The 11044-nt window shown below is 44.1% G+C and overlaps 1 protein-coding gene across 14 annotated transcripts in view; it reads left to right on the top strand.

The window, feature by feature from the left end:
- MAP7D2 (MAP7 domain containing 2) overlaps positions 1-11044 on the top strand; it is a 106380-nt gene that overhangs the window by 53445 nt on the left and 41891 nt on the right. For 10 of the 14 annotated variants that reach the window (XM_045050698.1, XM_019823639.3, XM_019823640.2 and 7 more), the window contains 4 exons: positions 131-294; positions 7007-7118; positions 7955-8053; positions 10384-10494. In XM_045050698.1, the coding sequence (XP_044906633.1) occupies positions 131-294; positions 7007-7118; positions 7955-8053; positions 10384-10494 (486 nt within the window). The remainder of the gene's footprint in view (positions 1-130; positions 295-7006; positions 7119-7954; positions 8054-10383; positions 10495-11044) is intronic. The other 4 variants (XM_011291628.3, XM_019823650.2, XM_019823641.3 and 1 more) reach the window with 3 other exon arrangements.

The following is an 11044-nucleotide window of genomic DNA, read 5'->3' as shown; positions in this document are numbered from 1 at the left end:
CAGTCACTGTAGCCTAGAATCCCACTGGGCTCCTTTTTTGGTCTCAGTCTTGTATCTACATTTTGGTCTTAATCCAAACAGCATGGGGTGCTCTGGTAATGACACCTCTCTTCTGCTTTCCTTCCCCCAGCTGCCCGGGAGCAGCAAATCCTGGAGAAACAGAAAAGAGCTAAGCTCCAGTATGAAAAGCAAATCGAAGAACGATGGCGGAAACTGGAAGAGCAGCGGCAGCGGGAGGATCAGAAGAGGGCTGCTGTGGAAGAGAAGAGGAAGCAGAAACTCCGGGAGGAGGAGGTAAGGTCCAAGGACCTCCAAGCCTCTCGGTGGCTCACACGGGGCTTGGTGCTCAAGGGCATCTGAGTGTCCTGCCTAGCTCTAGGGTACAGAAAACATCTCATACCATGTCTTCTCTCAGCAGCAAGACATGGTATAGTGAAAGCAACAATGGAATAAGAATGAAGAGACTTACTCATTCAACTCAGGTGTTAATTTGCTCTGTGACCTTGGACAAGCCAATTGGTCTGTCTGGATATTTGCTTATCTCTGAAGTGAGGGGTTGGATTTAGCAGTCTCCAAGGCCTCTTCCAGACCTAATGTTCTCTGAGTTTGAGACTCAGAAGGAATTATGGATAGGGACCTGCTAATATAGCCCCGGGGGTTGTGCTGTGAGCCTGTGCCTCTTGGATGGACATGAGGCTGGAGGAAGGGACCTGAAGGCAGAGGAGAGGGTGAGGGCAGAGGGTGATGGTCCTCATATTTCATAGCTGGAAAAGCAAATAGTTTTCCTTTAACTACAAAGATGCTAGTATATTTAAATTTTAATGTGGTTCCTTGCTTTAATCATCCTTTCTCTCCAGTTACCTTTTTAAAAAGAAATGGAATGTAATTACCTCTGCAGAGTCCTTTGTTACTAAACTTTGAAAATATATTTAGAAAGCATAGTTGGGGTATAGATTTTCTTAACAACTATATTTTAAGGATGTAATCATAGCCTTGTATCAGGTGATGATCATTTTTTATTCATAAGATCTAATGACTCATCATTTAGTATGAACAATATAGAGGCTTGTTAATCGCTAGCACTATAGGATTCAGAGACATTTGAATAAATTTGGTATCTTTTTAAATTGCTGAATGGTTTATCACTATACATCTTTGCCCCTTCCTCTTTTTTAAATTAAAAAAAAACATGAACATGTGCACATGGACACATACACACACAGTTAGACCCATCTTTGCCTATATACCCCTTATTTAAATGGCGATTTCTGGGGTGCCTGGATGGCTCTGTGATTTGAGCATCCAACTCTTGATTTCGGCTCAGGTCATGATCCCAGGGTTGTGGGACTGAGCCCTGCGTCGGGCTCCACCCTGAGCGTGGAGCCTGCTTGGGATTCTCTCTATCCCTTTGCCCCTCTCCCCTGCCCACACACTCTCTCTCTAAAATACAATATGATACCATACGATATGGTACGATAACAATTTCTTTGTTCCTCTTAGCAAAGGGAAGTCACTGCAAGGATCTTAGCCCTACTTTGCCATTTCTGGCTGTGGCCTGATGGCTACATGGCTTCATCTGTTCCCTGTGCAAATCCCAGCTCCACTACTAGGAAGCTGGTAGCCGGGGGTGAGTCACATAGCTGCTCATAACCCTCTAACTTACTGTCCTCAGCCCAAAACAGAGGTGGTCACAAATGACTTTTTTTTATAATTTTTTTTAATGTTTGTTTTTGAGAAAGAGAGACCGAGCACAAGTGGGGAGGGGCAGAGAGAGGGGGAGACACAGAATCCGAAGCAGGCTCCACGCTCTGAGCTGTCAGCATAGAGCCTGATGTGGGGCTCGAACCCACGAGCCATGAGATCATGACCTGAGCTGAAGTCGGATGCCCAGCCACCTGAGCCAGCCAGGCACCCCAAGGAAATGACATTTGTGAAAGTGCCCAGCAAAGCACCTTGTACAGAGTAATGTTCGGAAATGTTAGACTCCCTTCGGTGACTTCAGCTGAATCTTTAGCGATTGCACTTCCAGATAATTTTCTATTTGCTTTGTGTGTTTCCTTTCACCCCTAAGATGGGTGATGGTGGGGAGTGGAGGATGCTGCCTGACCTTTGTCATGACACATACAAGCTGAGCTTGCTTCCGTCTTCTCCCCGGACACAGAAGGGCAAGGCTGAGAGCCTGGGCCTCCCGTGGTTGTGTAGCAACACAAGGAAACAGCAGCCGTCCTCTGCCACTGCTCCCACCCCCAGGGCCCCCAGAGTCCCAGGTGGAGCTTAGGGACTTTCCACATACAGGCCGACCTGGTAACCACAGCAGCGTCAGCAGTCTGCTGGTACCGAGATCTGTTTGGCATTCTTGTGGGTGATCTTTGGAGAGGATGGATAGGTCTGCACTTCAGGAGCCCCTTTCCAGAGGAAACCCTGTGCATTTGCCTTCATGGTTCGATGGAGATCTTCAGCAGTGCTGCTGACTGCTTGGCACATGGCTGTGGAGATTCTCCAATCTTTTCTTCTTCTTATCATGTTCTGTCTCTGTCAACCAGGGAAAAGTCTCTACAGGAATGGTTCATTCCATTGCAGCCCATTTTGCTTCTGTAGCTTATTAGTAAGTATTCAGGTTGCCCACCAAGTCCTACATCTCTGGGTCTGGTATTAGGAGCTTATAAAAGACCTGTTGACTCCACCCCTCCCTCCTAGCCCTGGTCTGGTTCCATGTCCATAGAGTTGCCATGATGTTACTTTTGGTAACTCCTCATGTCTGTGTGGGTGAGCCCCAGACTTGGCCAGGAGGCTTCCTATCTACTAGTACCAAAGTGGGCACCACAAACAGCCTGGCTTCCTGGGGTTTTGAGGACTGGAAGGGCTGGAGGCTGGTCAGGCCTGTCCTGGGGAAGGGGGTGTCCAGTATCCACTTGAGATACTGAGCTTGAGCTCATTCCCTCACTGAAGGCTGCTTTCTCCTCAAATTGGGTTCTTCTAATCCTTACATGCCACACAGCTCCCAAGACTGAGGCCTCTGGAACAAACCCTTGTCACCTACTTGGGTTAAGACTAACAACACAATATACTCACCCATTCTCCACTTGGCGAAGTATGGTTTCCTGACTAGAGCCCCTGAGAAATGGGGTTTGGTGAAGCCAACTCCATGGTCCTCATGTTAAACAGATAACCAGGAAAGCCCTCTTTCAAAGAGTAGCTTCATCTCTGTGGGATTTTTTGACACATCACAACTTCTCATACTCTTACTGCTTGATACCTAGCAAAATCCACCAGGCTGACTGTAAAAACGAAAATTTCATTAAACTGAGAGCTAGCCACTCTCAGAGGGCATTGGCTGGCATGGGGCCATGGTGACTATATGGCCTTCTGGCCAGATGTAGACATCTGTTTGTAAAGAGAAATACCTTCTGCAGAGCCCTACTGAGAACCTCTTGGGGGCTTGTCCCCACACTGTTCCCCAGAACACATGTAGTAAGGGCAGTGGAAAAGGCACAGCCAGCTCTCCACTCCTGCTAGAGATGGCTGTCTGGGTCATCGACACTGCCTGGGCAGTGTCCTGCTGGAGGCCTTTTACACTCAGCCAACTCTGTGGCTCACCTTGGTCTTGGTTCTCCTCTGGGTTCATCCAGGCAGACCTAAGGCCAGAGTTAAAGGGGTCAAGGGTGAGGTCCCCTCATTCCTTCCTTCCACTAAGGCTTACCCAGTAGAGGACATTCTCAGCTCAAGAATCTACCTTGCCCTTTCCCCATCCTCTGTTGATTATCCAGTGATACTCAGGAGAATGAGAATTTGGCAGGAATTTCAGTATGCAGTATGCAGCTATAATATTTATTAATAGTGTTATTCTGGTGTGATTGAACTTTCTCGCATGCTCTGTTATGCTCAGCCTTTCCTCTAACCAGTGGTTCTCACATTGAGGTCCCAGGACCAGCAGCATCTGCGTCACCTGAGAACTTGTTAGAAATGCAAATTCTTAGGGGTGCCTGGGTGGCTCAGTCCGTTAAGTGTCCGACTTCGACTTCAGCTCAGGTCATGATCTCATGGTTCATGGGTTCAAGCCCCACATCAGGCTGTGTGCTGATAGCTCAGAGCCTGGAGCCTGCTTCACATTCTGTTTTCCTCTCTCTGCCCCTCCCCCACTTGAACGCATGTGTGCTCTCTCTCTCTCTCTCTCAATTATAAATGAACATTTTTAAAAAATAATAATAATTTTCCTCTTCAAATCTGGATTCAGCTGGTGTTGGTTAAGGACATATTATGCTAGTTATTGTCTCATAGACTTGAGTGATCTGGTGATATGGGTACTGTTATCCCCACTTTTTTTAACGTGAGGAAAAAACTTTAATTAGGTAAGTATACATGGGAGTTTACAAAAATATCAATATCATCCCCATTTATAGATAGAAAACTTATGCCCAAGGATGTTAAATTATTAACTCAAGGTCATAGGGCTAGAAAGTGGCAGGCAGAGGTGCGATTTGAAGCCATATTTCCTGACTCCAAATCTAGGATTATTTCCATTCCATCCAATGAAGGAATAGGAAAATCTCTCTCTCCCTCTCCCTCCCTCCCTCCCTTCCTCCTTTCATCTCTCTTTCTCTCCCTCTCCCTCTCCCTCTCTCCCTCTCCCTCTCCCTCTCCCTCTCTCCCTCTCTCCCTCTCCCTCTCTCCCTCTCTCCCTCTCCCTCTCCCTCTCTCCCTCTCCCTCTCCCTCTCTCCCTCTCCCTCTCTCCCTCTCCCTCTCTCCCTCTCCCTCTCTCCCTCTCCCTCTCTCCCTCTCCCTCTCTCCCTCTCCCTCTCTCCGTCTCTCTCTCCTCTCTCTCTCTCTCTCTCTCTCTCTCTCTCTCTCTCTCTCTCACTCACACACACACACACACACACACACACACACGCACACGATAATACAATATACGACTAACCTCTAACAAGAGTGAAGTGGACCAGTGCTTTGACATATTTGAATTATCCCATTCTGATGATTTTGAGTTCCATAAGTCTCATACCATAGAGTTTGATTACCACCTGTTTTTCATCATCTCTGCAAAAGTGTGTGACACAGAGTAATTGTGTCTTCTCTTAAGGATAGCTTCATTTTCATAAACCTCCTTATGATTCGAAGGAATGTATCTCTAACAGTGGAATTTGCAGCAACTCAGTGGGTAGGGGGGTAGATGGCAGAGGTTTTTTTTTTTTCTTTGAGGTAACAGAACAGTCCAGGAGTAGGTATGGCTTTGGGTGAGCATTCTCTTGTAATTATACCCCTATATAGCTGCTCAGTTTGGCTGACAAGTCTTGGTGTTCTTTGTTGTCATTGATCTCCTAGTAAATGAAAGAGTGTCTTGTGAGATCCTTCTGGCATGTAGGAAATCTCCCATAACCCATTCAATACTAAATTCACTCGAGGTAAAAGGTTTCAACACTTGTATTAGGTCACTGGTTAAATATTTCATGTTAAATCCATATAATGAAATAATTTTCAGTCCTGGTCTCAAGCGACCGTACTTCAAGTGTCAAATAGTCAAGAAGTTCTAGTCCCTCCAAATCCCCAACTTTTCTTGGGGTAGGCCCTGAGGTTTGGCTGTCAGAATTTAATGGGCCAGGGTCATGAGGACAAGACTTTGCTAGGAAATGCACACTCATAATTGTAGAGTCTCAGCCAAAAGCTAGAGCAAATAAAAATCTGAGATTTACAGGAGAAAAAAAATCCCCTTTCTACTCAGAGGTCCCTGGAGAGACCATGTCTTAGCAAAGTGCTATTCAGAGAAAAATTATGCAGAGGAAGCTGAGATGTAGATAATGCACATCCCATCTCTCTGGTATAGACAGAAGGGATAGGTCCAGACACCTCCTAAGCGACCTTTCTGTGTTTCTAGTAAGTAAAATAAAGGAGGAGCCTTTCCCTGATTTTGAAGTCATGGTTACTCAGTTGGTGCTTCCCTGAATTAATTTGCTTGCTTTTTATTCAAGCCATGAGAAAATAGTTATCTTTTTGTTTTAGATTGGGCTAGCATTCCTAAAGTGTCTCAGGGTTGGCTTTTATGAAGGCAAAAGGGCATCAGCATGTACCTGTTTTCCTTGCTTCAGGCTTTCTGTAGTAGAGTCAGGGAGAGGATTTGGTATTTGCAATGTCATTGGGGTGGTGGAGAATGCAAAATTAGAACAGCTTCACTCCAGTGCCAAGGAAGTATTTGCCAGCCGTCAGACCCAAGTTTATGAATATAACACTTTGGTAACATAGGAGAGTGCTTTTTAATAAATGCTCTGGTAAGAGAAAAGCCTGTTTTGTTTTGTTGTTGTTTTTTCTCTTCTGGCTAGAAACTGTCTAGTTCTTCTCCTCACCCCCCCCACCCCCTGTCTAACTGTTGAGAATGCATCGATGCTTTGTTTTGTGGCCAGAAGGTTCCCTACTCTTGTCTCTTATAAATTTTGAAATATGCAGCATTATGCCCAGAATACTATGTAGCAGGAAAATGTTACAATGTAGAAAACGATTGATTCCCCTTTAAGAAGTTCTAAGATGAAAATGGGTCTTGGTAAAATAGATCTCAAAGCCATGTATGTATACTCCAGAAAGTTATGTTTAAGACTACAAAAATTGAAATTATATTTTAATTTAACTTTTCTCAAATGAGAATGCTTTATGCTTTTCTACTAGAGAGAATGCACTTGGTTCCAGAGTACAATTCTAGTTCTAGTAGATAGGGCAAAATGGGACGTGAGACAGGCCTGAAGGAGTTAATGCTTGTCTGGCATTATTCTTAAACAAATCAAGGCCTGGCTGCCGCAGTAGCCTGTCCCCTGGGGCTGGGAGCCAGCACTAGCTGCATTGTTTACTCTCCACCCACTAAGATCTCGATGGTGTGATGTAGAGCACGTGTGCCTAGGTTTTGGATGCTTAACACAGAGAGACCCATTTGGTGACTCACCCTGAGCACCGAGAAGAGAAGCTCGGCAGCACAGTGGGGCTGGGTGGTTAATGTTGCTCTCCCTTATGTGAACTGAGCAGGAGCGGCTGGAGGCGATGATGCGTCGGTCCCTGGAGCGCACACAGCAACTGGAGATGAAGAAGAAGTGCTCGTGGGGAGCTTCACTGGCCACAGGGCCTGGAGGACGTGATGGTGAGTGTAGGGCTGTCCCTGCATTGCAGGGCCCAGGTGGGAGATCATGGGGCAAGCAGGAGACCGTGGGCACAGGCTGGTGCCCACGGGATCTGGGGCATGCTTTGTAGTTATCTGCAGGTACCTTTATCAGCTGTGATGCCAACCTTCCTGTATATGTATTTCTCATGAAGGGGGTCTGTGCATTATTTTTGCTAGCAAACAGCAGTTGATACAGTAACTGGGCTTTTTGAGGTAAAACAAAAGAAAAGCAAAGAAAATGAATGCAGAGCCTGGTTAACCAGATGCACATGGCAAGCCTAGGTATACTCTGATTTCAGGGAAGGTCAAATGGCAGTAGCCTAAGTCACTACTGCAGTGTGACCCAGAAAGGCTGAGCAGCGGTTACCCTCCAAAAGGGGCTGGGGCTTTTCCCTCCTCATTATTAATTTTTGTTGCTCTTTCCATTTTGTTTCAAGGTGACTTATTTATTTCATTTTCCAGTTCATACTCATCTTTAAATTTTCAAGTGCTTAATGTAATGTGTGGATTGTTACTAGTCTCTGGGTAGCTTTTCCCTCTCCAGTGCCTTCTTTACTGTGATTTTGTCATTCTGTTACACAGGAGTTGTATATTAGCTTTTTCTGAAAACAGATGGATTCCATTTGTAGTACAGTTTCTTGACTTCGCTGTATTGTGCTTTTACCCTCTGTCAGTGAATATACTTTATTTTCTTTTGGAGAAGTCAATAACCTATTTCAGTTACTTTTTCTAATTTCCTAGTTAGAAACTAAACTCAACCAGAAATTGGGACTTTTTTCTTTTACCTCTCTTTGCTCTGATTTTTTGCTGTGTAGGTGAATCAGAAAATACCCCACCCCCTCCTCTAGGTTTAGCATCCAGCACCCTTCCTCCGGACCCAGGGACCAGTGCCACCGCTGCCGAGTCCACCAACGGTATATCTGAGCTTCATCGCACCTTGGCGTTTTGTGATGACTGTACTGATCATCCTCCTCCATCACCGTGTTTGTCTCAAGCACTCTTACAGTTGATTTCTTAGACTGACCCCTTAGAACTTTTTTTCTAGAACTGTGAATGACATGCCCATGTTTCTTTGTTCCTCTGTCATCGTGGAGCTGTGCATGCCTTACACCCTAGTGCCCTGGAGACATTTCATCCTTAGCTCACCAACTGCTGCTTGAAAATCTTGTCAGTGTTTGACTTATGTGCACTTAGATCTTTAATACTCTCACTAATTACTGGTTTTAGGCATGAAGTAGTAAGGTGTTTCAGTCACTTCTGGTTACCAAAACCTGTGCCCTTAGAGAGTTCTGTGTGTTAATGTGATAGATTCCTGGAAGAGGTGTTTGAGACAGAGTGGTAGTGAGTTTATCGGTACCAGCACTGGAAATCTAAAGGAGATAAGTTTGCTTTGTTTTTGATTTACTCTATCTAATAGGCTCTCTGTTTTTGGATACAGGCCTGGGAAATTCTTAGTGCCTAGACCAAGAGCAGAATTGGTAAAATTTTGCTTCCATTTAATAAAGACTTTAGAAATTTAATCCATCTTTGACTGGCAAAGAAAAACAAGATGTAAACGGGATGCAGTATTTATCAGCAATACAGAAGGTCAAGTTACAGCAGTAGGAATAAATATCCTTGGCTTCCAGCATTCCTTTGACAAAGAAAAATCCTTACTGGTGTTGCTGAGCAGCAGACACTTTGCTGCATGGGCCAAGTTAACTGTAGTGTGGCACTGGTCTTTCCTTAACAGAGAGGGGCAGTAGGTAGGAGTTGATAATTACCCCTTGAGAATCACATGCAGGGCTCGGGCCAGGGTGAGGCAAGCACAATATGTGACTTGGACACACAATTTAAAGCATTACCAAAGATCTCAGTTATCGAGATGAATTAATATTTGAATAAATCTAAATGCATAATAATCCATGATGAACAAAATATCCAATTTCTAAAGACGAGTACCATACTGAGTCAGCCATAATGGAGCCTACAGCAAAAGGGGAAATGTATACCCTTTTACACTTGGTTTTATGTAATTTCTACTGGTTAATTTTTTTTTTCAGAACATTGAAGTACTCAGAAAAAATGCTGAAAAATTGAGTAGGTCTGTTAAAACTCACATCATTTAAAAAAAAATTTAATATTTTTATTTATTTTTGAGAGACAGAGCATGAGTGGGGGAAGTGAAGAGAGAGAGAGAGGAAGACACAGAATCTGAAGGAGGCTTGAGGCTTTGAACTGTCAGCACAGAGCTCATCACGGGGCTTGAACTCATGAACCGCAAGATCGTTACCTGAGCCAAAGTCGGACATTTAACTGACTAGGCCACCCAGGCGCACCAAATCTCACATCATTTTAAATTTAAATATTTTATTTATACCAAAATAGAATTTATTATAATTTCACTCCAGCTTAAGACAATTAAAAATTACTTAAGATTGTCATTTAATGAGGACACATTGTAAAACATGGCAATTATCACATTTGAAAACAGTATGAGGAGAGGAGTACATTTTGAAAATATTATTAATGAGTTTGCTTCCTTTAAAGCCAAGGGCATACATCTTTCCTTTTGCCTCAGGCTTTGATAGGGCGTGGCAGGGCACTATCAGCACCTCTTCATTTGCTATAATAGTTTAATTTAGAAACCAGTCTAAAATAAAATAACGGCTGCAAGTTAAGAACACCAGATCCCAGATCATGTGTTAAAATCCTAACCATAAATAGTCACAGCACTAGAGAAAGGGCCACTGTGAACCCATCTCTTGAGAAGAGGAAGAAACCAACTGCTAAAGGTGGTTCTGCTTTAAATACAGCTTCTTGCAGTACACATTACTTCTCCAACCTGAGCCTATAGATAACTGTCAGAAAGTCTGGTTTCAGCTCAGTCTCAGACCATAGAACATTTTCCAGTGGTGATTTGTCTCTGTGTCTAGACTGGTTTTGTTTTTGTGTAGTCTGAATGTGCTTAAAAGTCCCTGGACACAAGGAGTTGATTTGCTGGTGGGATTAGTGTGGCTTTAGTTGAACAGTTGAGTGAGGTTGAACATTTGAAATTGAAGAGAAGATCCTGCTTCAGACTGATGACTGCCGTGGCCTGGGCATTTCCAGATAAGCTAAGTATGTAGCAGGATGATGGAAGAAGTGTGCTGTGCCACAGCAGTTTAGGAAACGTGTGGATGAGGACAGGAAGAACACTTTGGGATATGTGTTTCTCGATCTACAATGGTGTGAATACCAATGTCTTTAATGCGTTTCTCTGCAGCATGTGACAAACTTTCAACATCAGCCATGAATTTGCCAAAGCAGACGGAGCCTCCCATGAGTAAGCGCCTGTCTTCATCCACCGTGGCAATATCCTATTCCCCAGACCGAGGCAAGTGAACATGTAGACCTGGTCTCTGTAGTTTTCCTCTTTTCTAGTGTGAGTGTCTTAACATCGGTCTTTGTGAGAGCCCCTCGAGCCTCCTGCAAATACCTCCATTATCCTAGCCTTGTGGTCTAAATGTGGGAGCCTCAGGACCTCATTTAATGGGACTTTGGAAAGTGACATCACTCTTTAGAGTCAGATCGTTGTTGAATAGGTGCAGGAATTAATGATATTCTTTCAGTTTGAAAGAGACTATTCCATTTTCTACAGTGCATGTAGGAGTTATCCTGCCCTAGAATTAATTGACCAGTGGGCAGAGAAGACCGTTAAAAAAGTAACTGCCTGGTTATTGATTGATGTGATCTAGTTGATTAGCCAGAAACAGCAGAAGTCATCAGGCTGAGGTTCATGGAAAACTTACAGGTATGAAAAAAATGGGGCTATGCTATTGTCTGTGGTTTGTAGGCCTGCCCATTTCTGTTTGAAAACAAGTTCAGAACTAATATGAAGGCTTTAAAAGGAGAAAAGGATGGGTGGCCTGTTCTGGCCCTCATTT

The sequence above is a fragment of the Felis catus genome, chromosome X, assembly GCF_018350175.1.
Source record: "Felis catus isolate Fca126 chromosome X, F.catus_Fca126_mat1.0, whole genome shotgun sequence".
NCBI classification, from domain to species: Eukaryota; Metazoa; Chordata; class Mammalia; order Carnivora; family Felidae; genus Felis; species Felis catus.
The sequence above is the reverse complement of the archived record's forward strand: the minus strand, read 5'-3'. Positions and strand labels throughout refer to the sequence as shown.